Source organism: Sus scrofa, chromosome 7 (genome assembly GCF_054392235.1).
Source record: "Sus scrofa isolate SSC_HxYL_T2T_F1_AM1 chromosome 7, Sscrofa_HxYL_maternal_Yorkshire_Landrace_v2.0, whole genome shotgun sequence".
NCBI lineage: Eukaryota > Metazoa > Chordata > Mammalia > Artiodactyla > Suidae > Sus > Sus scrofa.
In genome coordinates this window covers 110,707,304-110,733,879 of record NC_139389.1, presented here as the reverse complement: position 1 = coordinate 110,733,879, position 26,576 = coordinate 110,707,304, and the positions used below count along the sequence as shown (strand labels likewise).

General features: G+C 51.0%; 1 protein-coding gene across 4 annotated transcripts in view; it reads right to left on the bottom strand.

Annotated features, from left to right (window-relative positions):
* Positions 1-26,576, bottom strand: part of ESRRB (estrogen related receptor beta) — a 186,052-nt gene that overhangs the window by 47,900 nt on the left and 111,576 nt on the right. For all 4 annotated transcript variants that reach the window (XR_014811178.1, XM_001928051.8, XM_021099542.2 and 1 more), the window contains one exon: positions 11,764-12,173. Coding sequence is in view for 3 of the 4 variants with exons in the window: in XM_001928051.8 (XP_001928086.2) it covers positions 11,764-12,173 (410 nt within the window). In the remaining variant the exon portion in view is untranslated. The remainder of the gene's footprint in view (positions 1-11,763; positions 12,174-26,576) is intronic.

Genomic DNA, 26,576 nt, shown 5'->3' with positions numbered 1-26,576 from the left:
ACAAAACTCATACACACGCTCACCCCTGTTTTTTTCTACTTAGCATTCATCACTTGACTTTGTTTATTTAGCTTGTTCACTGCTGCTTTGTTCACTGCTGTTTCCCCACACCTGGAGCCGTGTCTGGAAAAAGAGTGAGGCCTCTTTATATATTTTCTAAGTGAATAAATCAAACTTCTTAACAGCAGTGCTAGAAGCTAGAAGATAAGGCAGCAATAAAGCCCAAATTCTGGGGGGAAATTATTTTCAAGCAGAAACTAACGTATGGGTTGAAAGATGGAGTAAAGACATTCCACACATCCAAGATGTCCACAATTTCACTTCTCCTACACTTTTCTAGCATGAGACCCCCCCCAAAAAGGGAAGGACCAGAAAGAGGAAGAGGTAGGATCCAGAGAAGAGGATCCAACCGGGAGAAAAGTCAACCGGAGGAACAGGCAGCAAGCACATAGATTTAACCAAAAATTGTGATATAGCCATATTCAGACAATGAGGAGATAGGAAAGGTATGTATTGGAATGGTTTGTATAATGGGAACTAACCTTTTATCTTCCAAAACAGAAAGTCCAGAAATAATGTAAAATTGCTAAGTTAGTAAGTGTAACTATAAAACATTAGGAATTAGAAGACAAGCTATGAGAAAAAAGATTTTCCTAAATGGCTATGGCTAGCTTCAGATCACAGGGGAAGGGAAAAGAATGGGTAGGGCCAGGGACTGTTATTTTTCATTATAGGCGTTAGATGTCATTGGGAGTTCCCTTGGGGCACAGTGGGTTAAGGATCTGGCATTGTCCCTGCAGAGGCTCAGGTAGCTGCTATGGCGCAGGTTCAATTCCTGGCCCATAAACTTCCACATGCTGCAGGTGCAGCCGAAAAAAAGTCACACTTGGAGTTTTTTTAAACTATGTGCTTTTGATAAAAATTTAAAGTTAATTTAAAACTAATTTACTTATTGCATAAAAATGAAATCTAACCTCCAGGGAAAAGCACACCAGGCCTTTTATGATCTGGCCAACTCTGACCAGTCCTCTCTTATCTCCCTCCACTTAGGCCACCAATTTGTAGGCTTCAGGAAACCACCTGGAACCTCTGAGCCTTCTCGTGTCTCCTTCTTGCTGAAACTCCTCTGGCAAACCCTTTTACATGCTTGGAGCCTCAGTGCTCACCTGGCCTTCTCAGCGACAGCCCCTGCCCTTCTGTCCCTACGTTTACACACCCCTTCCTGGTTGCTCCCATAGGCCTCATCCATCACGCCACACACCCACCCACACACTGAAAACAACTAGCTTAGTGTTTCATAATCAGGATTTTACACGCTGTCCTCCCTTCTCAACGCTGTGCTCACTGGGGATAGAGATTGTTAGGTCTTTGATTTCTGCATCTTAGGTACAGTGCCTGCCACCTGAAATACCCGTGGATCAAAGCAAACGAACTGAAAGCAAGAGTCCCCACCCGAAGAAACCTAGAATTCAAGGAACCTCTCAGCTGTCAAATGCCGTCCCCTCCCCTGGGCCTTTCCCATCCTGGTCCTTCCTGAAGCAGCAAATGCCCATCACACCTTTTAAAACCCACTCCTCGGTTAGATTTCATCTGTCTTCTCTGCAGGGACTCTAGCCACATCTCTGACCTCTTCTATATTTATTGCATAGAATCCAAGATGCCTTCAATGATATGACTGTACCATTATTTTATGTACCACTAAGAACGGGAAAAAAATCTGTTAATCAAAGTATGGCTGTGCTTCTTTGCCACTGGCATTTTCTTTTTCTTTTTTTTTTTCCTTATTAAAAGAGCTCTTTGAAATTTAGTTAGATACAGATTTGATCACATAGCATTCTTATGCATATATAAAAGGGAAAATATAAGAAAAATAAATTGAAGATATTGTAAAACTTCTGTGAGACACTCCTATATATATATATTTATACACACACATATATACATATATATATATATATATTTTTTTTTTTTTTTGGCCGCATCCATGGCATGAGGGAAATTCCCGGGCCAGGGATCAAACCCCTACCACAGCTGTGCCTAGAGCCATAGCAGTGACAATGCCAGATCCTTAATCCACTGAGCCTCGAGGGAATTACCTCTGGAATTTCTTTTCTTCTTCTTTTTTTTTTTTCTTTTTTTGGTTTTTAGGGCCGCATTCACAGCATATGCAAGTTTCTAGGCTCTGGGTCGAATCAGAGCAGTAGCTGCCAGCCTACGCCACAGCCACAGCAATACCAGATCCAAGCCACATCTGCGACCTACACCACAGCTCACGGCAACGCCAGATCCTTAACCAACTGAGCGAGGCCAGGGGTTGAACCCGCATCCTCATGGATAGTCAGATTTATTTCCACTGGGCCGCTGTGGGAACTCCTCACCATCCCCTAGCCTTAATTAGAATCTCAGAGCCAGTCTCACAATCCAGAATTCGGTTTTCTTTTCATACTGAATCCACTTTTCAAAATCCTAACCTCTCCTTTTAATCTTTTGGCCACTGTCCTGGCTTGGATGCTTTAGATCTCTTCACCGGACTGTTAAAATCACCTCTTAACTGGTCTGCCTGCCTCTAGACTCTCCCATTTCCAAACCGTCTTCCCTATCATTGCTACAGTCATCTTGCTAAGGGGACATCTGATTAATTCCCTGCTCAAAAATCTTCACTGGCTTCCTGTTGCCAACCATAAATAACAAATATTGTTTATTTAATGGTTATCATATATCAGGCCCTATGCTAAGTAATTTACACACATGTCTCATGTAATTGCTGCAAGAACATTCTAGGAGCAGGAACTTTATTAGCCCCATTGGTCCCATTTTATTGACAAGCAAATTAAGGCCAGAGAAGCTAAGCCACTTGCTCAAGTTGACACAACTGAGAAATTATCAAATTGGGATTCCAAGTCAGCTGGAAACACCCAAGCAGAAATAAGACTCCATGCTCTTCCTTAACCCGGCCCGTGAAGCCCTCTGACATCCAGCCCCATGCTCGGTTGGACCCGAGCACCGGCCCTCACTTCCTGAGCAGAGCACACTCAGTTCCCAAGGGCCTGATCCTCTGTCCTCCCTGCCAAGTGCGTTGTTCCCTTTCCACTCCTGCTTCCATGTCCCTTCCTCCAGGAAGCCCTCCTGGCCTTATCTGGCTGTATCTCACCTGACCTGCACCCTGGCTGTGCTTCTGAAAAGAGCAACTGTGGATTGTTCTTCCTCTCATTCCCCCAGCGCCCTGCTGACAGCAGAGTTTTGTGGGTTGAACTGACTCTTTTGTACTTTTGTACAGATGAGGAAACTGAAGCCAGAGGACCCCAGGCCCTGCTCAAGGTCAGCTGGCTGGCAAGTGGCAGTGCTGGAATGGCACCCCACCCCCGGCCCTACGCCTGGCTTTGTCTCTGCACCTGTCATAGTCTGTCCCCTGGGCCAGCCAGCCTCATTCTCTCCAGCACAAAAGGCCTGGCAGCGGTCCAAGGCAGGATAACCCATCAGTCACCCCCTCCCCCCCCTCCGGGAGCTTCTTTCCAAGCCTGCATCTGGGCCCCAAGTGAACAGAGGGAGCTCGGTGCCAGGGCTTCTTTCTTGCTTGTTCCTCCTCATCTGCAGGAGCTACTCAAGGGACCTACAAAGTTGGCCGCCTGCCCCAGGAACGGAAGGAGTTTGGGGTGTTTTTACCCTGCATGCAGCCCCCCGTGGCCATGCAGCCTATGTGGTCAATGGCTTCTATTCCACGTAGAAGAAAATCCAAGGGCAGCACCCACCCGGCCCTAGACTTCATCAGTCTCTCGGCCCCATCTCCTTCCATCTGGCTGTCTCTCACAGCAGCCACACTGGCCCTCCTTCTGGTCCAGGAGTCTCTCCTGTGCTGGCCCTAACCTCGAAAGCTGCTTTCTTACCCAATCCTCAGACTGAATTAAACCCCCTCTCTCGGCCACCTTAGGTCTCATCACTGGCTCTTCCCTTTTGCAGCTCTTGTCTGGGTCTGCCTTCTGCTTCTTTATTTGTTATCAAGTCTGCCTTACCCCTGAGAGTACAAGCCCACAGATGAGGGCCCATTGCTCTGCTTTCAGCTCCCAACCCGATGGCTGGGATTCAATAAAGTTTCACTCAAGAGCTGAACCACCGCTCTGTGAGCTCAGATGTAAGGCAGGAGTTTCCCCCAAACATCGTCCTTTAGAAAAGAGGAAGTTGCTGGAATTATCTTCGTGGCTCAGCAGAAACGAATCTGACTAGTATCCATGAGGACACAGATTTGATCCCTGGCCTCGCTCAGTGGGTTAAGGATCCGGCGCTGCCATGAGCTGAGGTATAGGTCAGACACGGCTTGGATCTAGTGTTGCTATGGCTGTGGTGTAGGCCAGTGGCCACAGCTTGGGTTTGACCCCTAGCCTGGGAACCTCCATATGCCATGGGTGTGGCCCTAAAAAGACAAAAAAAAAAAAAAAAAAAAAAAAAAAAAAAAAAAAAAGGAGGACATTGCTTAATAGCTGTGTCTTTGTGGGGTCTCATATCTGAGGTGCTGTGTCACTTCATACTGAACAACTGCCATTAGGGAAGACCCCAATCCAGGCTAATCATTGGCTGAATCAGTAACAACGGGGAGAGAAGCTGAACATGCATTTAGTTATTCCCGGGAACACAAGTCACAGTAGCAAAAGTGGGGAGTTAAAAGCAGCATGTATAGGAGTTCCTGTCGTGGTGCAGTGGTTAACGAATCTGACTAGGAACCATGAGGTTGCAGATTCAACCCCTGGCCTTGCTCAGTGGGTTAAGGATCCAGCATTGCCGTGAGCTATGGTGTAGGTTGTAGATGCGGCTCGGATCTGGCATTGCTGTGGCTGTGGTGTAGGCTGGCAGCTTCAGCTCCGATTAGACCCCCAGCCTGGGAACCTCCATATGCCGCGGGTGCAGCCCTAGAAAAGGCAGAAAAAAAAAAAAAAAAGCAGTATATATAGTGCCTGATATGTGTGGAAACCATGATTATAAATTGACACAACTGTATAAAATAGGTAAACAGCAAGCACAGGGAACTGTATTCAGTATCTTGTAATAACCAATAATGGAAAAGAATCTGAAAAAGAACACATGTATATATATGTATAACTGAATCACTCTGCTGCATACTTGAAGCAAACACAAGATTGTAGATTAACTATGAAAAACATTGACACAAACTGAAAAAAACTATCCTAGAGTTCCTGCTGTGGTGCAACAGGATTGGCCACATCTCTGCAGCACTGAGCTGCAGGTTCGATCCCCGACCTGGCCCATTGGTTAAGGATCCAGCATTGTTGCAGCTGCAGTATAGGTCGTAACTGCAGTTCGGAGTCAGTCCCTGGTCAGGGAAATCCACACGCCGCAGGGCAGCCAAAAAGCAAACCGACCAAAAAAAGAGCTGTCCTAATGGTCTAGGAGATGCACTTAGGGCTCGAAATAGAAATCTGAGGGGCAGCGGCACCCATATGCTCATAAAATCACCTGCAACTGAAATGAAGATGGTTATCTCTGAAATTCGGTGCCAAATGACTCCAAAAGTGGCCCCAGAGAAGGCAAAAACCCTTTCATGAGCATCATGTGAAATATCTGATAAACCTTGCCGCCCAAAATGTGAGAAAAGGTTTTTCAAGAAATAACATATGGTCTTACACAATATAACTGAAAATATGCAAGTATAGCAAACTGGTGTATTTTTTGGCCATGCCCATGGCATGCCTAAGTTCCTAGGCCAGGGACCTAACCCAAGTCACAACAGTCACGAACCACAGCAGTGATAAGGCCTGATCCTTAACCCACTGAGCCACCAGGGAACTCTCGCATATGGCTATAAGAAGAACTGTAGCACATTTGACGATTTTATCTAGATCCCTAAGGATTGGCTTATATAAATTAGCCAAACTCCTTTAGTTTGTCTTCACTCGGCAAAGGAGAGATCATTTTTGAGATCGCCTTCTATTCAGATACATTGTGAACTCCCTACACGCCAGGTCCTGTGGGAGGCGGTGGGGCTCAGTGAAGAGTCAAGATATATGAAATGCTCTTCCTCAAGGGCTCACAAGCATCTTGGGGGAGCAGACAAGCAATGGCAGTGACCACGCAGTGTGGCAAGTGTTAGCAGTGTTGTGAGAAGCTTCTTCACAGGAGCAGTCAGAAGGGGGAATTGAGGGCAGAAGTTAGAGAAGGCTTCGCTGAGGAAATGCCCGCTAACCTGGGTCCGAATAGACAGCAGTAGCACCAGAAGGCTGGGGGAGGGGAGCAAAGAGGAGATGCTGCAAGTCCAGAAATTGGAAGTGTAGGACAAGTTCTGGAAATGAGAGCAGTCAGGCTGACCTGAAGCCTGCCAGGGAGAGGGAAATGACAGGAGGCCGCCAGGTCAATGTGCCACAATCCCAGGGACATCCTCTGTCACAGCGGAGCTTCAGTTTTACCCACTAGCAAGATACCAGTGTGCCATGCTCAGATGTGTGTTCTAAAAGGTCTCTTTGGTGTCCCGTTGCGGCTCAGCAGAAATGAGACCGACTAGGATCCAAGAGGATGTGGGTTTGATCCCTGGCCTCATGCAGTGGCTTAAGGATCCTGTGTTGCTGTGAGCTGTGGTGAAGGTCACAGACACGGCTCGGATCCCAAGGAGCTGTGACTAGGGTGTAGGCTGGCAGCTGCAGCTCTGATTCGACCCATAGCCTGGGAACCTCCATATGCCGCGGGTACAGTCCTCAAAAGCAGAAAATAAAAATAAAAAAAAATAAAAATAAAGCTAGGAGTTCCTGTCGTGGCGCAGTGGTTAACGAATCCGACTAGGAACCATGAGGTTGAGGGTTCGGTCCCTGCCCTTGCTCAGTGGGTTAACAATCCGGCGTTGCCGTGAGCTGTGGTGTAGGTTGCAGACGCGGCTCGGATCCCGCGTTGCTGTGGCTCTGGCGTAGGCCGGCGGCTGCAGCTCCGATTAGACCCCTAGCCTGGGAACCTCCATATGCCGCGGGAGTGGCCCAAGAAATAGCAAAAAGACAAAAAAATAAAAATAAAATAAAAAATAAAGCTAAAAGGTCTCTCTGGCGGCACTGAAGAACACAGACTGGGAAGGGGTGAGCCTGGCCCCACTGGGAGGCCAGATCTGGAAGCTGCTCTAATCAGTGCTCAGTGGTGGCCTGGACTGAATGAAGCAGGGGGCTGGAGAGGAGCTGTAGGGTCAGGAGATTGGAGGAGGGAGGGAGAAGGAACACGGTGTGGCTGCTGGGATGCTGGTTTGGAAGGTGGGCGGTGGGCGCTGGGGGGCAGGAAGCAGAGAAAAGCAAGGGACCCAGGCTTCCGGCTTGAAAACGGAGGTGCTGAAGTGGGACCACAAGGAGAAGCATCTGTTGACGGAGATATGGCTTCTGTTTAAGACTCATTGCATCTGGAGTTCCCGTCGTGGCTCAGCGGAAATGAATCTGACTAGCATCCATGAGGACACAGATTCAATCCCTGGTCTTGCTCAGTGGGTTAAGGATCCGGCGTCGCCATGCGCTGTGGTGGGTGTAGGTCGCAGAGGTGGCTTGGAGTTGCTGTGGCTGTGGCGTAGGCTGGCGGCTCCAGCTCCAAAAGGACCCCTAGCCTGCGAAGCTCCATATGCCACAGGTGCAGCCCTAAAAAGACCAAAAGAAAAAAAAAAAAAAAAAGATATTGTCAACTGAAAAAAATTAAAATTAAAATTAATAAAAAGGACTTGTTGCCTCTGGGTGTCTCTAGGACACCCGGGGAAGAGGTTCATTAGGTGCGGCAGGCCCTGGAGCTCAGAGGGGAGGCTGAGGGCTGGAGAATTGGGATTCATCCTGATGGCAGAGGTGGGAGGAGACACTGGGCGATTGAGGTGGGTCAGGACAGAAGGAGGAAGAGAAGAGGGGCCCTGGAAGCTGGAGATGGAAGGGACTTTCTTCTTTCTTTTCTTTCTTTTTTTTTTTTTTGTCTTTTTAGGGCTGCACCCTCAGCATATGGAGGTTCCCAGGCTAGGGGTCGAATTGGAGCTGTAGCTGCCAGCCTACACCACAGCCACAGCAAGAGCAACGCCAGATCTGAGCCTCCTCTGCGACCTATACCACTGCTCATGGCACGCTGGATCCCCAACCCACTGAGCAAGGCCAGGGATGGAACCTGTGTCCTCATGGATACTAGTCGGGTTGGGTTCAACCACTGAGCCAGGACAGGAGCTCCGGACATTCTTTTTAAGATGGAGATACCAGAGGTATTTAAATGCTGATGGAAAGGAGCCAGTAGAGAGAGGATACAAGAGGAGAGATAATGGGTAGGAGGGGCTCTGGGAAGTGGGGAGGAGATGAATTTCAGCCTGGGAAGAGCTGAGGCTGGGTGGGAGCCACCCCTTTCAGTTCAAGCGGGTAGCAACAAACATCCATGCCATCAACAATTGAGACACTGCCCATGTGAGAGAGGGGGCGTGATTTGGTGATAACAAGCTGAGGGAGCTCCCATCGAGGGCCTCCAGTTTCTCAATGAAATAGGAATGAGGCAGGGTCCTTGTTGAGTGAGAAGGCCAGGGTTTGGGGGTACAGCTTGGCAAAGACCCTCGGGTGGCTCCCCACATGGCCCCCCCATCACTGCAGTGACCAAGGTTTTCATTACCGTGGGTCAGTATCACCGGGCAGAAGCTGGCCCTCAGCCCTGTGATCCAGAAGCCACAGAAAGGAGCTCCATCTATCAGGGGCTGACTCACATTGCCCCGATTCAGGAACCTGATGTATAAGCCCAGGGAGGCCAGCACACTCAAGCAGGAGGAGAAATTGATCTGCCTGGCCAGCCTTGTGCCTAACCAGCAGGTGCCCTCCAAGAAGAGGACCTACGGGGGACCCAGGTCAGGATCAGAAAGAGGGTCATCAGCTCCATTGACTGTTTAATCACATCAAGGGTCCCAGGCCGACGCCCTTCTCCTGGGGTGGGGCCTTTGCCAAAGTCTGCCTTCTTTTTCTCTGCCTCCAGGGGCTGACCCATCCTCTAGGGATGGGATTTTTTTTTTTCTTTAGATACACAATTCCATCAGGTTGAGAGCTCCTTTGCCATGGAAACGTACAGTCCCTAGAGGACTGTGCCTTTTTGTCTACCTCCAAGCTCCTCTTCTCTGGGTGAAGTTCACACCCCCAGCACTGACACAGTCTAGACCTAGCAAAGTTGTAATGAACACTTAACATGCACTACTAGGCATTGATTACAAACCCCCTGGGGGTGGGGGGAGCTGCATCTACCTTGTCCAATGCTGAAGTGCAGGAGAGTACAAGTCTTTTTCCAGAAAAGTGTGACAATGTCATGTGTTGTGGCCAGAAGCTCTCTGACTAGTCCACTGTGCACAGCAGAGACCATATGCAAACAGAGAGGTGTGGCCCCATTCAACGACCACTTGATTTACAAAAACAGAAAGATGCCTCAGACTGTACTTTGCCCGCATCTCCCATCCCCTTCCCCCACCCCCTTCCCCCACCCCCACAGCCGGAGCCCCAGCGCAGCCGAGCACAGAGGGAGGCCTCAGTAAACATTTGTAGGGAAGGCATGGCGGTCCGAGGGCTTTGCTTTCTCCCTAAGTCAGTCGTGTAAAAGTTATCCCGTACTGGTGTGAGCAGTGAATTGAGCAAACAGAAGGATCTAAAGAAGGAAGGGGGGTGGTGAGCTAGCATGATTTTCGGAGCTGTCCAGGCATTTACCCTGTGACTAAAGGCCTTTTCAAAACTGGCTGAATATCCTCCTTAATTGAGAAGATGCCCCGGTTGGGAGCCTAAGGCTAAGCCTGCAGGCGCTTGTGCTCTAAGCCTTAAGATTCCAGCTTCTTGAAGGCAGGTACTCTGCCTCTTTCTCTCCCCGAAGCACTCTGCTCAGGGCAGGGACTCCTTAACTCGCCTAGATTCTAAGCTCTCAAGAGTCTAAGCTCATCTCTGGGGTTGTCCAATGGTAGGTCCTTTGTTTCCTCTTTATATGTTTCCCATTTTCCCAAATTTTCTACAACTTGGTACGCTCAGAAACAACAAAATCAAAATCTTTGTTAGAACAAGACCAAAGAGTGGATAAAGGAAGCCGAGTACTCCACCGGCCTTAGAGTTCCCTCTGCCCAGCTCTAGATGGAAAGAAACCTCTTTCGGACTGTAAATAAGTAACTCTTCTTGTGACAGGAGCACTTTGGCTCGGATTGCAGCAAATGCTGCTGTTTGTCTTTTGACTTCTAGGAAGAGATTGTTATCCTATTCATGGGAGCAAATAATTAAGACTATTTACACATCCTTTCTGTGGGCTCTGGACATGCTGATGAGTTCCTAGCACCCAGGCGTCCGTGGAGGGTAGGGTTCCTGAGGCTACACCAGCCTTTGCTTTCAGAAAGTTAGATCCAGAACTTTCCAGCACATTTAAGAGCATGGAGAAAAGAAAATGTAACTGTCTCCTAAAAAGAGACATTGATTTACCATATTGTGTCAATTTCAGCAAAGTGACCCAACCATATGTGTGTATATATATAATTCTTTTTCTCCTATCATTCCCCCATCATCTTCTATCCCAAGAGATTGAACGCAGTTCTCTGGGCTGTACAGCAAGATCAAATGTATTATTGTTGTGGAAGAAGGTCGACCAAATATTTTGGCTGCATTCTGACCTTCTCTCACCATCGGACCAGCAATTTGCAAAGGGCTAGGGTGCCTCCTCGGAGTTTGAAAAACTCGCCTCCAAGAGTCTAAAACAGTGGCAATCTTAGCAAGATTACTTCCCAAGATTACTGGGGAAGAAAAACATTGCTATTTCGGTAATGTAAATTGGCTTAAACATCTCATGTTTATTGGTCAAATAGCCAATGATATTGATTGGATATCAGACTGGAGGTTTTCGGCCCTGGCTGAGCTGAGACAGAATTACAGGCAGTGCTTTTCCAGTCTTGAGATTCCGGGGCCTCCTTTCCCAGACTCGGGGATACGGAGCGGGCAGGGACCAGCCTGCGTTCATTCACTGCACCAAAGGCCAGCCCAGTCCCTGATACAAAAGTGCTCAGTCGATATTTGCTGAGAGAGGTTTTTGCCCTCACGACTTTTTCTGGGAAAGATACAAGGGGCCTGGGGTTTCAGGAAAACTTACTTTTAACTCACTATATTCTTTGGCACTATTTGACTTTTACACCACGTTTATATGTTTCATGATATGTTATTTAATTTACATTTATATTTAAACATATTTGATTTAACCCATTTAATAAACCATCAGGGCTCTTGCCCTAATTCATCCAAGCGAGTACCCATTAAAGAGGCAGCCACCCCACGGCCATTGAAATATGACTCAACCCATAATGCAGACACACTGTACCCTAGAAGACAGAATGAGTGGTCTGGGGGCATTTTCCCTTGCTTTCTGGCCCTGACTCTTTCACAGTAAAGATGATTCATGTTTTGATAAAAATGAAATGAAGGACTCATTATGGTCTAGAACTGCGGGGGGAAATAGGCTCTTCTCCCCAAAATCAGCTTTTCAGGGTCACACATGCGACAGGGTCCCCCATCCTACCAGAGGCGCACCTGGCCTAAGGCACTTGGGCCGATTTTCTCGGGGTTTTCTGGGGTGCCCTATGTGTGCCTGCCGTTTCAACCCCAACCAGGGAGACAGAGCCCGCGGCCAGAATGCCCGGGAGACGCAAGAGGCCTCCGGAAGCCGGGCTCCGGCGGGGCCCTGACCGAGCGGGCAGCTCTGGGGGTGGGGAGGGCGCCCGCTTCCCTGTCGCACCCGCACCCCGCCCGGGCCCCGCCCGCTGGTCCTGCCGTCACGCACCTTGGATGGTCCTCTTGAAGAAGGCCTTGCAGGCCTCGCAGGAGGCCACGCCGTAGTGGTAGCCGGAGGCGATGTCCCCGCACACGAGGCACAGGCGCTTGGGGATGGCGTTGAGCATGTACTCGCACTTGATGGCCGAGTCCTCCATGAGGCCGCTGGCACAGTCCTCGTAGCCCTTGCGGCAGGGGGTGCCTCCCAGCCCCGCGCCCGCGAACATGGGCGGCGAGTCCAGACCGTTGGCGTGGGCGCCCAGGGCCAGGCCGAAGCCGCCGCTGGCGTCGGACGAGCCGCTGGGGCTGTGGTGGCTGAGGGCATCGATGCCCGAGGACGGGCTGGACGGCTCGGTCTTGATGAAGGAGCCGCAGCTGGAGCCCAGGTGCCGGTCGTCTGCGGACATTCTGTTCAGCAGCCTGGGGACACGGAGCGCAGGGAAGTCAGCTCAGAGGAGGGTGCGGTGGGTGTGACACCCTCCCGAGGAATTAGCTCTGGGCTCCGGGCACCAAGTGGGCGGGGTGACGGGGAGGGGCCTTATGCTAAGGCCTGGGTGAGATAAAATGCTGGCCCAGAAGGTCAATTGGCCTGAAGAATGGCAGGCGGCCTGAGCAAGTTTCTGGCATCACCCCCCCAGAACCTTCTGAGTCCTCAAAGAAAACACTAGGTTCAATCGATAAACTTCCGGCGAGGCACCCTAGCCCTCTGCAAATTGCTGCTCTGATGGTGGCAGAAGGTCAGAAGGCAGCCAAAATATTTGGTCAACCTTCTCGCACAGCAATAATACATTTGATCTTGCTGTACAGCACAGGGACCTGTGTTCAGTCTCTTGGGATGGAAGATGATGGGGGAATGACAGGAGAAAAAGAATTATATAGGAGTTCCCGTCGTGGCTCAGTGGTTAATGAAGCCGACTAGTATCCATCAGGATGCAGATTTGATCCTTGGCCTCACTCAGTGGGTTCAGGATCCGGCGTTGCCTTGAGCTGTGGTGTAGGTAGTAGACGTGGCTCGGATCCCGAGTTGGTGTGGCTATGGTGTGGGCAGCTACAGCTCCAATTTGACCCCTAGCCTGGGAACCTCCCTATGCTGTGGGTGTGGCCCTAAAAAGACAAAAGATAAATTAAAAAAAAAAAGTTATATATATATAGTATATGTATGGTTGGGTGACTTTGCTGTACAGCAGAAATTGACGCATTGTAAATCAACTATAATTTAAAAAATAATAGTAATACATTAGAAAGTCCAGGGTGCCAGCCCCTGAACCAGATGCCTCACTACAATGACCTGATGACCCACTTCACCTGGCCCCCGGAGGCAGCAGGTAAGCCCAAGCCTGGAGCTTCCCCAGAATGCCACCAACACTGAGATGAGGACCAGAGGTGCCGAGCCACCCGACCGGGGCAGGAGTCAAAGCTTGCAGCCAGGGCATCCGCCAAATTGGCTGTCCTCTGGGTTTTGCCTCTGGCCCAGGGTGCATCTTGGGGTGGCTCCCAGGCCTCTTCTTTCATCCTGCTGGCCTCCCTCTCAAGAGGGATGCCTCTGTCAGGCACACGAAGGAGCCTTCCAGCCCCAACTGCGAGCTGTTTCTTAACCTAAGTTTCAACCTTTAAGCACCCCTGCCTCACGCATAGAGCCAAGGGAGCATCAGCAGCAAGGCAGGAACACCATGAAGAGTCATAGAATATTTCCCATACTGAAAACTGCTCCTCCCAGAACCTTGCAGGGTGGGTGAGAAGGCGGGGGTGACCCTCCCACATCCCACCTCCCGGGATGAAGGGAGGGGCTTCTCCCAGGTGAGCCAGAAGAGTGGAGTTCAGGGGAATGCATTCAGGGAAGCCCAGCTCTAGTCCACCCTCAAGTGCTCTGGCCCAGGCAGGACCTGGAGTCGGGAGGCTGGGTCGGGGCCCACCTGTCCCTGTCCTGGCCTGGCTGGGTGGAAATCAAGAGGAGGCCAAGGTGGATGCCTGAGTAGCAGGGGAAAGTTAATAGGGAAGAGTCCTGGAGAATGAAAAGGGCTGGGGAGGGTGGCAGCATCGCCCCATTCCCAGAAAGACGACCCTGGGTTGGGAGGGAGGGAAGGAGGGTCCCGGTGCTGGAGGACCCATTGGGGAGCAGCCGAGGTCCTGCCTCCAAAGATGCTCAGAGGTAGCCCCTGTTTTCTGAGCCGCTTGCTGAGGAAAGCGTTGGTCACCACGTGCAGAAGGAGCGGTCTCCCACCCACAAAGCCCATCCTCACAACACAACCTCACAAACTTCAGATGGGGGGGGTGGCTTCCACTGTCCTTGGTCCCACCAATGACTTCATAGTCAATACCCGCCACCGCCCCCGACCCCTCCCCCGGAGGTCGTCCCATCCGTCTACACTTGACCATGTCGAGAGGCAGGGAACTCACTGCCCTGCAGACTGTTCTAATCAGAAGCAAGGAACTGCTTCTGATAAAAAGATAAAAGATACCTATAAGGCTCCCACTGTCGAGAAGTTTATTATCTACCGGAATGTACTGTTTGAAGATAGAGCCTTGTGGGTCTCTTCTGTTCCAAACGAATGTTCCTGAGTCTTCTGAGACATCTCCCCTCCTGGTCCCAAGTTTCCCCTCATCAGCAGAGGGTACCCTACTGACAGTCTCCCCTGGGTTTTGTTGTTTTTTTTAACATCTCTGGCTGATGTCCTGTCAGGTCCCCAGACTCCACAGGGTCACCTGCCCCTGCTCCATCCACCAGCAGGTCCCTGGTGTGTCCTCAGGAAAGGCCGCTGGCCCCAGCAGGCGTTCACTCTTCCCAGTGCACTTGCATGGGGTCTACTCTTAGATTTGTAAATCCCCTCCTGCTGCTGCTTCAGCCTCTGCAGTTCACGGGACCGCCCAGGCCCCCTGTGACAAACACTGCAGGGCAAGACAGCTCCCAGACCCCAGCCCTCCAGCCCACCCCTCCCCGTGGCTGGTGAGTACTCCAGAGATTTCTGGAGATAGACTCGATATAAACAGTCATTACAGCAACTGCTATATAGTGAGCATGAGTTCTATGCGGACCGCTTCAGCTCTCTCCCTTGTATGGGCAAGAAGCGTGTGCCCCGAGGAAAGCAGCTGAGGGCCCCGCAACCGTGCCCAGCAGACGGGCAGCAGGCCCCGGTTTTCCTCGAAGTCCTCCCCAGGCTCGTCGCTCAACCTTGAAGGACACCCAGGGCAGACAGGGGCTTCATCCCCGAAGCTTTGGTGGCCCCTCCTGCTCCTCTCCTTCTTGGTTCAGAAGAGCACAGAGCATTCTTTAGGGGGCTGTGCTGCCAGGACGCACCCTGTCCAGGCCGCTGCCCTCAAGCCCTGCCCAGTCTCTAGAACTGAGAAGGAAGCAAATGTGACCCTGGCCTCAGAGTTGGCATGGAAATCCAGCTACTAATTTAGCGCCTGAGCCCCCGTTGAGGGGGGTCTAATGAGCTTATTCCTGCAGGCTGCCCGTTTCCGTGACCATTATTTTGGCCCCTCTAAGGGGTCTTTTCCAGGGAGACTCAACGTGTACTTTGGGCACCTACTATGTGCCAAGTGCTGGCCAGATAGCAGGACAAGACCAGCACAGCCCAGACATCAAGAAGCTCATCCGCTCCCAGGAGGGACAGAGGCTAAACAGAGCGCCAGAAAGGCAGGGAGCAGGGACACCACGCTGACAGTGGCTCCCCTGCCAAGCCCTCTGGTCTGGCTTCACTCATTCACTCATTCATATTTGTCCTCCAGGAAACCTGCCCTCTCCCTCCATCCATCCTTGACTTCCAGGACACCATTCTTTTTTTTTTTTTTTGGTCTTTTTAGGGTCACACCCAGGGCATATGGAGGTTCCCAGGATAGGAGTCGAATAAGAGCTGTAGCTGCCAGCCTACATCACAGCCACAGCAAGGCAGGATCTGAGTCGAGTCTGTGACCTACACCACAGCTCAGGGCAACGCCGGATCCTTAACCCACTGAGCGAGGCCAGGGATTGAACCTGTGTCAGATTCGTTTTCACTGAACCACGATGGGGACTCCAGGACATCTTCCCTTTATTCAAAAGCAAAAAGTAAAGGAAGGACAGAGGGAAAGACGTCCAAAAAGAGGGCAGAAGGAGTGGTCAGAGGAGCTGGAGGGGAAGAGGGAGAGGGCGAGTGGTGGATGGGCAGTAAGGGGAGACTTCGAGGTGTGCCCTTTGTGGTTCAGCGGTTGCGAACCTGCTGCTAAATAAATAAATAAATAAATAAATAAATAAATAAATAAAAGAGAGCCTTCAAGAAGGGGTTGGTGGCAGGTCCCATGTAGCCACAACATCAGGGGGAGTCAGGGCGCAAGGGTCCCCTGCAGTGAGCACTCGGCGGCGGGGGTGGGGGGGGGGTGGCTTCCCCAGAACAGTGACATGGCATGGGAGGGGGATATGGGCGTGGGAATGGGAGCCCCAGGGCCAGGGCTGCCAAAGGTATGGGACATAGACAATCCTTTCAGGAAGTTTGGCTGAATGGGCAGAAGGGGGGTGGGGGTCCTTCTTGGCCACCTTCAGGCAGCACCGTCCACTGGAACTTGGGGGCGGTGGGGGGAGAGAAGGAATGTTTTTGTTGTTATTGTCCGTAATTTATCGGTTGCTTTGATGAGGAGGGGGTGTGTTGAGAATGTAAGGAATTTAAGAAATTTAAAAATTACTTTCCAATGTGCTCTGGGCGATCCTGATCCCACCTTCTGACCCAGTATAATTGCCCGTCGCTCCCCACCTCTCCCCGGAGTAGGCCGTGGATTCTACGGCCACTCCGGGTTACACGCGGATGGTAAAGAGTAAATCAAGATGGAGAGATTGAAATTCCAAAGATGAAAGTCAGCTTTTCTCCAATTCTAGTCCAGCCCTCCTCAGAGTCAGCTGAGGCGCTTATGGATCAGGTAGCTCCCTGGATCTGACCCCACTCCAGACAGCTCTCCAATAGTCGCCTCTTCAGGGGGGGCCCAGAAATCTGCATTTGGGGTTTTGTGGGTTGGTTTGTTTTTAGCACTCCAGCTGTGACCTTAAGGGACTCAAGTTTGAATCCTATGGGAATAACAAGCGTAGTCAGGGGACCTGGTGGCAGTTTGCAAGGAATCTGGCTCCCTGGGAAGAGAAATGAGCTGAAGCAGTAAGAGGGGGAGGGGAGGTTGCTGTGCAGAGGGCAGGTGTGGAGGTGGCCTCTCTGGCCCCCATGCAGCCTCTCTTCACTCTGTGAAGTGGGAGATGAGGCCAGGAGGTCCAGCGAAAGGAAGAAAGTTTGCAACAGCAGCTCTGGGAAGAGGAGTGAACAGAAATCAGGTTAAGGATCCGGTGTTGTCACTGCTGTGGCTCTGGTTGCTTCTTTGGGTGGGTTTAATCCCTGGCCCTGGGAACTTACATGTGCCAAGGGCATGACCAAATAAAAGAAAAGAAAAAGAAATTGGGGGCATAGGAGTTCCCATCATGGCTCAGTGGTTAATGAATCCGACTAAGAACCATGAGGTTGTGGGTTCGATCCCTGGCATTGCTCAGTGGGTTAAGGATCTGGCATTGCCATCAGCTGTGGTGTAGGTTGCAGACGTGGCTTGGATCCTGCATTGCTGTGGCTCTGGCATAGGCTTGGCAGCTACAGCTCCAATTAGACCCTTAGCCTGGGAACCTCCATACGCCGAGGGAGCAGCCCTAGAAAAGGCAAAAAGACGAAAGAAAGAAAGAAAGAGAGAAAGAGAGAAAGAGAGTGAGAGAGAGAGAGAGAGAGAGAGAGAGAGGGAAAGAGAGAAAGAGAGAAAGAGAGAAAGAGAGTGAGAGAGAGAGAGAGAGAGAGAGAGAGAGAGAGAGAAAGAGAGAAAGAGAGAAAGAGAGAAAGAAAGAAATTGGGGGCATAAAGTTTTACCAGTTCTCTAATCAAGAAAAAAAAAAAATCATGGATCATAGACCTAAATGTAAAAGCTAAAAATATAAAACTTTCTTTTTCTTCTTACGGCTGCACTTACAGCATACGGAAGTTCCCAGGCTAGGGGGTCAAATTGGAGCTGCAGCTGCAGCAACACCAGTTCTGCAACCTACACCTCTAGGGCTATGGCCAGAGCTTTAACCTACTGAGCAAGGCCTGGAATTGAACCTGCATCCTCATGGATGCTAGTTAGGTTCTTCACCTGCTGAGCCACAACAGGAACGCCTGTGGGGGAGCTTAGATCTGGGTTTTTCAACCAGGTCACTCCTGACATTCAGGCCGGGAATTCTTCACGGTGGGGCTGTGCTGTGCATGGCAGACATTTGGCGGCATCCCTGCCCTCTACCCACTAGAAGCCAACAGGACCCCCACCCCCAGATATGACAATCAAGACCCTCTCCAGACACTGCCAGATGTCCTCCCGGGAGGCAAAACCACCCCCAGTTAGAACCACTGACCGGGATGTCGGAGGGAAGAGGCGGGACAAGGGGTCCAGGAGCTGAGGGCTGGGCACGCAGTGTAGTTTGGGGATAGAGGGGAGTGATGCCAGAAATAGCAGAATTAGGAGAAAACGGGGGGGCCCAGGAGCAGGGGGGTTTCCAGGGGGTGGAAGCTGAGGTTTAGGAAGAAGGAGCAGGACCGCTGGAAGGATGGGAGATGGGGTCAGGGGAGATCTCAGAGGTGGAGCCTCGATGCCAAGGCCCAGGAGGATGTGGCCACAGGGCAGGTGGCCAGGGCAGGGTGCAGGAAGGGTGCAGCCTCCAGATGAGGGGGAGGCAACTGGTGCTCGAGCTCTGGGAAGAGAGGGTCATGCTGAGTCCATCTGTGTTTGTCTGGGACCCAGTTCCCAACTGGTCGATGGCTATTGACTTTATGGGAGGGGACCGCTGCCCCATCTGAGCTGCCTTTGAAAGAGCAGTAGTCAGTGGTCGAAGCCCCTCGAGGCAGCATGTTCCCTCTGATCCATCTCATAACAGGAGCGCAGCCAGAGCCACCGTGGCCTCAATGTCACCACCATCTGATTAACATGGCCTCCCCTGTCCCTGCTCGTCCCCACCCAGCCTGCTCTTCTCAGCATCCAGTGTGTTCAGACCTCCAGGGATGCCTGAGCTTCCTGGGGGGCTCTCTGCCTCTGCCGGACATCACTTGGCTGAACGATGAGGTGGGTTGAAGATTTTCCCTAATACAGAGACCAACAGAATCTCCTAAGTTCCAAAGGAAATCCAAACTGCTCAGCTATTTTGCCACAGATGTCTAGAGGAAGAGAAATTCCAGTATATCAGCAAAAGACAATCATAAATTTCAAAGCTGGAATCCCAGGGATCTGCCCCCCTCAAGGCCACCTGGTGGTGGAAAAGTGGGAGAGAAACTTCTGGAGGAACAGAAGCTCCTGGAGGGAAGAGGGATGGGCCAGCCTGATTAACCTTGAGCTTGGCTTCCTTTCCTCTCAGGCAGAGGGGCTGCCCTCAGAGCTGTCCACCGTCTCGGTGCTGAAGACACCCTGGTAGGAATTCCCGCTGTGGTGCAAGGGGATCAGGGATTAGCAGCATCTTTGTAGCGCCAGGATGCAGGTTTGAACCTGGATCTGGCACAGTGTGTTAAAGGATCTGGCGTTGCCGCAGTTGCAGCGTAGGTCGCCACTGTGGCTTGGATCTGATCTCTGGCCTGGGAATTCCATATGCCCAAGGAGGCTGAAAAAGAAGAAGAAGAAGGAGGAGGGGGAGGAGGAGGAGGAGATTCTGCCAAGTAAGGGCAGAAACAAGCCCCTGAATCACTTAATGGTTAGGAGCCAACCCTCTGTCGTCAGATGAGCCATTTCATAGTAGCTGTTGACTTTGAGTAAATAGCTCACCCTCTCTGGGCCTCAGGGTCCTCATCTGTAAAATGGGCTCAATGACGGCACCTCCTTCATAGGTTTGTTCTGGGTGAGCAGAGGCGAATGCAGGCAAAACATTCAGGATGCTCTAAGCAGCAAGTTCTTAGTGGACAGCGGCTGCCATTGTGATTCTCCCAGGAACCCCCTTCCAGAAAATCCAGCAGCTAGTGGCAGCCTTATGGTTAAATCCAGCAAAGTTCCTTCCTCAACCAAGTTCCCTGGATCTAGAACTGAGGATAATTCCACAAGGAACTTGCCATTTTCCAGAAGAGAAAGTGGTAGGTTAGGCAAATTAAAAGGCTAAATAAGCCTGAAATGGGACTCCGCGCTACAGAAGAAAAATGGTTTCTGAACACTTGAGGGACTCTTATGTACATTTTCTTAATTAATTTTCTAACCAGGGGCCCCTGGTTTAATGAATAGCTTTCATTAAGGCAGACCCTCAGACCCTCCAGCAAGGCTTTATTTGCTAGCAATCAGCCCCTCGGGCGCCTGAAAGTGACACAGCTCAAGTTCCTTTAAAAATAGCATTAGCGGATGCAGTACGAGCCTTCAATGGAGGGCTAGGATGGGGAGGACCACGTGGCTAAACATGAGTGACCGTCCAGCTCCCCCCATTCCTGCTGGGACATGGATTCTTGGGTGCTTATGACGCGGGAAAGGGGGAGGAGAGGAGGGAAGGAGGAAGGGAGGGGGGCGAAGGGGAGAAAGGAAGGGGAAGCCAGTAATGGAAAGTATTCTGGACAGGGATTATAATTAATCCAATTTCATGCATCCGAGTCCATTAGTTATACATATATTTTTCCCCAAACTCAGATATTTCTTTAATTCAAATTGACCCCCCCCCCCCACCGCAGAATAGTTTGGAAGTTTGGATCGCCTATTTCAATAAATAGCAGGTTTTATCACTCCTTGTGAAATCTTGCAATGCGTCTCTTTCAACAGTGGACCCATTTTTCTGGATGCCGCTACAGCAGGAGTCAGTGACTCATAAGCGCTCAGAGATTCTCCTGCCTGGCCTGGTGACAGTCAGACTAGAGCTGAAGCCCCTAGAAGTTGTGACTGACTCACTCAAAGACACTAACTAAAGAGTCAGGCTGGCTGGGGGCTGGCTGAGGGTGTATAGACACGGGGGGGAGGTGAGCTGCACCGGGGAACAGCCGACACCTGCCACCCTCCATCGCTCCATCACTCCTGCAGCGCTGGTCCTGTGCTGGTTCATTTTCTCTGCTCTCCTTGGGGACACTTTCCTCATTCTCTTTCTCCCTCAGGGGTCCCTCTGGGATCCAGGACTACGAAATGACCCAACAGCAAACTGGCTTTGGGAAGAGTCTGCCTCCTCCTGTATGCTGGAGCTCAGGCAAAAAAAAAAAAAAAAAAAAAAATCTGTAATTAAGCATCTTGTCGTTCGAAAGATTAGTCAAAACCAAGCTGATCCCCGACAACTGATTGAAATCTCGTTCCACACAAATTACGGCTCGGAAAATAATGATGGGTAATTAGTGCCTTTCAATCGGGCCTTTTTATCCATGAAGTTCCAGGCTGCATCCATCACCACGGGAAGAGAGAGGCTTCACCAAAACAGGAGGAGAGACTGCTGGACGCGGAATGGCCACCCTGGGACACTGGGAGGGCCCGGTCCACACACAAAGCTCTGGCCCACAGTGGACAGACGCTGCTGGTGTGCACGGTGGCTGTGTGCAGATTAGAAAGGGGCTCCCCCTGAGGAGACCAACTCAGAACTTCAGCCCTCACCTCGGTCCTCTCAGGGGAGTGTCCTCATGCAGGACCCAAACGAACCCGGAGGCTCTTACTTTATTTATTTATTTTTTATTTTTATTTTTTTGTCTTTTTGCCATTTCTTGGGCCGCTCCCGTGGCATATGGAGGTTCCCAGGCTAGGGGTCCAATTGGAGCTGTAGCTGCCAGCCTACGCCAGAGCCACAGCAATGCGGGATCCAAGCCCGCGTCTGCAACCTACATCACAACTCATGGCAACGCTGGATCCTTAACCCACTGAGCAAGGCCAGGGATCAAACCCGCAACCTCATGGTTCCTAGTCGGATTCGTTAACCACTGCGCCATGACGGGAACTCCTGGAGGCTCTTACTTTAGCCTATTTGGCCAGCTCTGGCCTCTGACACCACAAAGGGGTGTGTCTGGAGGAAGGACAGCTCACAGTTTCAGAAGATGCCCTCAGACGACAATCTTCCTTTCTTATTTTTTAAAAAATTTTTTTGTCTTTTTGCCATTTCTTGGGCAGCTCCCGTGGCATATGGAGGTTCCCAGGCTAGGGGTTCAATCAGAGCTGTAGCTGCCAGCCTACGCCAGAGCCACAGCAACGCAGGATCCGAGCCGCGTCAGCATCCTACATCACAGCTCACGGCCACACCGGATCCTGAACACACACTGAGCAAGGGCAGGGATCGAATCCACAACCTCGTGGTTCCTAGTTGGATTCGTTAACCACTGTGCCACGACGGAAACTCCTAATCTTCCTTTCAATAGCTATTGGAGATCTGACATCTGGGAATTTATCTTTTTTTTTTTTTTTTTTTTTTTTTTGCCTTTTAGGGTTGCACCTGCAGCATATGGAAATTCCCAGGCTAGGGGTCAAATTGGACCTGCAGCTCCCAGCCTACACCCCAGCCACAGCAACACCAGATTCGAGCCATGTCTGTGACCTATACCACAGCTCACAGCAACGCCGGATCCTTAACCCACTGATCGAGGTCAGGGATTGAACCCGAAGCCTCATGAATACTAGTCAGGTTCATTACCACTGAGCCACAACAGGAACTCCTTATCTTAACTCTTCTGGAATCTGTTGAATCATGCCCCCCAACCACACCTGCCGCCTGTGGAAGTTCCTGGTTCAGGGATCAAACTTGCACCACAGTGGTGACCCAAGCCACAGCAGTAACAATGCCAGATTCTCAACCTACCGAGCCACACAGGAACTCCTCTTTTTTGCTTTTTTAGGGCCACACCCACGGCACATGGAAGTTCCCAGGCTAGGGGTCAAATCAGAGCCACAGCTGCCAGCCACAGCCACAGTCACAGCCACGTCACCATCACAGCAACGCCACAGCCACAGCAACACCAGATCCAAGCCTTGTCTGCAACCTATACCATAGCTCACGGCAACGCCGGATCCCCAATCCACTGAGTGAGGCCAGGGATCGAACCTGTGTCCTCATGGATACTAGCCAGATTTGTTTCCGCTGAGCCGAAATGAAAACTCCCAGAAACTCCTTCATGAATCTGTTTTTATTTTCACCCTGTATCAAGCAGTGATATGGCAAAAACATCCCACCTACTGTCACTGAACAGATTTGGCAGTTTCCAGATGGCATTTAATTCTGGAGGAGCCATGGTCCTGGGCCATACAGATTTGTGGTCAGAACTGGCCTGTCTGAATTTGAATTCCAGTTCTGTCTCTTTATAAGTTATTTAAACTTTCTGGGCCTTGGTGTCCTCGTCTGTAAAACAGGGGTGGTGATAACTATAGGATTCATCTCATAGGGTGACATCGAAGAGTAATAAGTTAACACAGAAAAGAGCTTTAAGCAGTGCCTGGCATGCAGCAAATGTTCAGTGACGACATCTGCAGCTGTTACCAGCACCCCTTTTTGGTAATGAGGAGATGGCTTCCTTTAGGCCTCGATAAAGTTCAGTTCCACAGCCAGCAAAACTGTCTTGTTCCCTCTCCTTACATCAATCATTCATCCATGCAGCCACCTATCCACCTCCACTTTTTTTTTTTTTTTTTTTTGCTTTTTAGGGCCGCACCTGCGGCATATGCAGGTTGCCAGGCTAGGGGTCCAATCAGACATGTCTGCGACCTACACCACAGCCACAGCAATGCCAGATCCAACCTGTGTCTTTGACCTACACCACAGCTCATGCCAATGCTGGATCCTTAATCTGCTGAGCGGGGTTAGAGATAGACCCTCGTCCTCATGGAGACTAGTCTGGTTCATTACCGCTGAGCTACAAAGGGAACTCCCTATCCACCCTTTTAATCATGCATTTGTGTATGTCTCTGCCTTCGGAGCTTCCAGCAGGAAATTCTCTTTTGAGACAGAGGAACTCCTTATTACTAAAACCAACTATGAGAACTAGCTAGCCTCTTTCCTGGGAGCTGACAGCCAGCTCCAACACTCTCTCTATCTTACTTCCATGTGCACATTAAGCTGCCACAGGGGAGTTCCCGTCGTGGCGCAGTGGTTAACGAATCCGACTAGGAACCATGAGGTTGCGGGTTTGGTCCCTGCCCTTGCTCAGTGGGTTGGCGATCCGGCGTTGCCGAGAGCTGTGGTGTAGGTTGCAGACGCGGCTCGGATCCCGCGTTGCTGTGGCTCTGGCGTAGGCCAGTGGCTACAGCTCCGATTCAACCCCTAGCCTGGGAATCTCCATATGCCGAGGGAGTGGCCCAAGAAATAGCAACAACAGCAACAACAACAACAAAAGACAAAAAGACAAAAAAAAAAAAAAAAAAAAAAAAGCTGCCACAGGAATTGTCCCGTTTGCACAGATGGCTCGGCAGAGGGACCCAGGGCTGGGCACCTGACCCGAGCTGGACAGTGAGTCTCTCCCATGAGACCTTGGTGTCAAAGCTGCCTCTCCAGGGACAGAGGCCAGAAGATGGGCAGCTCAAGTGTAAGTGAGGTCATGCTTCGAACCAATGTGCAATGAGGGAGAAAACCGAAGCAGAGAAGGCAGCAGAGAAGGGTCATGGCCAGGGGCAGAGACCAGGGTGTCTTAGCTGGCAGGTGCTAGAGAACATGGCAGCACTTCTCTTCAGGTGAGCGACGAGACCTGATTCCCTGGTGTGGCAGCTCGCGCAAGGGGGTTCTGACCCCTAACCAACTCACACACCATCTCATTCATCCATCCACCTGCTCCCGCCTCCCTCATTCATTCCATCACTGTTCCTTGAGTAGCCACACTCTGCCAGGCATTGTTCTAGTCCTGGGGATGGACTGATGCCCAAGGTGGACAGGTTTCTGTCCTCAAGGAGTGACAACACCTCGTTCCATTGACTCTAAGCTACACCCTTTTTTCACATTTTAACATCTTGGCAATCAGAATGCATCAATGGCATGCCATAGTTTATTTTAATTAGTGGTTCCCAAAATAATGGTGTCTTTAACAATACATGAGAGCATGGATTCAATGACATACGATACGCAAGTATAGCTGAGACTGCCCCGAGTTCACCAAAAGCAATTTCATGTTCTTCGCAGACACAGGAAAACCACCTTTCCCAGTCTCCCTCCCGGGTCCTGGCCAATGGAAAGCAGGCAAAGGGAGGTAAGCCACTCCCCGAACTGGCCCATAAAAATCTCCCATGGCACTCCCTGCCCCCACCCCTCCCTCTCTGTGTCCTCAACCATGAGCAGGCCCCACAGGATGCAGGTTGAGGCTCCAGGTGGGGGTGGGGGGTCCCAGGCTTTCGGGGCTGGCAGAGCCACAAGTTGGAAGGAGCCCGGGCCCCTGAAAAACCTCCTGAAATGCTATCAGCCAAGCATCACCAAAATGTGATGTGGGCACGATGCAACCTGTCAGGCAAAGCCACGAAACAGCGGCGGGGTGGTGGGGGGTGGGGTGGGGGGGGATGTAACCAAAGCGAGTGTTCCCCACCCGGACTAACACAGTAGGTAAACAACCAAAGAGGAGACATTCTTGCGATGAGCGCTAGGAAGAAAGAGCCAGGCCAGGGAGTAGAGGACAGGCTGGAGCAATGCCCAGACGGAGTGGCTCGAGAAGGCTCCTCTGCAGAGAGGACATTTAAGCAGAGGCCTGAGGAAAGACGGGAGGGAGGCGTTCAGGGAGAGCTTGGTGTTGGAGGAATGGCAGGGAGAGGCAGGCAGGCAGGCAGGCAGGCAGGCAGGGCCCTCTCCCAGCCAGGGGCAATCAGACCAGGCCAGGGTCTCAAAGGGCCCTGGTCTGTCCCGTGGACTCCTTTGCTAAAGAACCCCCATGATAAGCAGCTCACTGGTTCAGGTAACAGCTATTCCCATTTTTAGACAACTCAGATTGGTTTTTGTTTTTGTTTTTTCTTTTTCTTTTTCTTTTTTTTTTAAGGTTCTTTGTCAAGAGCCAAAATATTTCTTCTCTCTGGAGCTTTCGGTTATAGTGTATACACCTCTCTCCCTCGGGGCCTACAGAACACATCTAACCCGCTTTCCCGGTGACAGGCCTCTAGATGGCTGAAGGCAGCTTTCTGCTCCCTGGTGAGTCCTGCCCTCACCAGGAACACATCTCCCGGACCTAGAATCGCTCCTGCTCACAGGCTGTCCTCCTTTGAGAATAATCCATCTGCTCTGTTTACTCATAAAAAAGGAGCATCAGGATTGAACACAGCCTTCCAGGGGGTTCTGACCTGTGCGAAACACTTCTGACACCTCCCGCTTCCTAGACACTATACTTCTGTTGATGCGCCCCTAGATGGACTCAGCCTTTATGGCACTTGACGTCCACTCTGCTCCTCGTACGATCACACATCTGGGTCTTGTGTGTGTGCTGCTCCGGGGCCTGACTGCCCCCTTTCTAGGTGTGTGCCCGCAGGGCAGCGTGCCGACCCAGTAAGAGGGACCACACTTCCATCTGGGCACAGTACTGGCCCTTTCCGTGTGGCCATGTGCACAGCCGGGATGACACAGGAATCTCGGGGCTCCCAGCACCCATTTCTCTTCCTGACTCAATTTTTTAGTCTTTGTGCTAATGGACAGCCTGGGCAGATGACAAAGGGGCATCTTAACTCAGGTGTGGAGGTTGGGACCTGGCACTGCCGCCCCCTGGGAGCCTGCTCCTGAGCTCTGTGAAGATGATGGTTCTGGGTATGGACTTGGAGGCATGAGGGCATTGATTCCTTTCAATAACTTGCCATTCCCCCATTTTGCAGGTGAAGTAACTGAGGCCCAGAGGGGCTAAATATCTTAGCAGGGGGTCACACTGCCAGAAAGTGCTGGACTGAGTTACAGAGCAAAGGGAGCTAAGTCACAGCACTCTGCTGCTG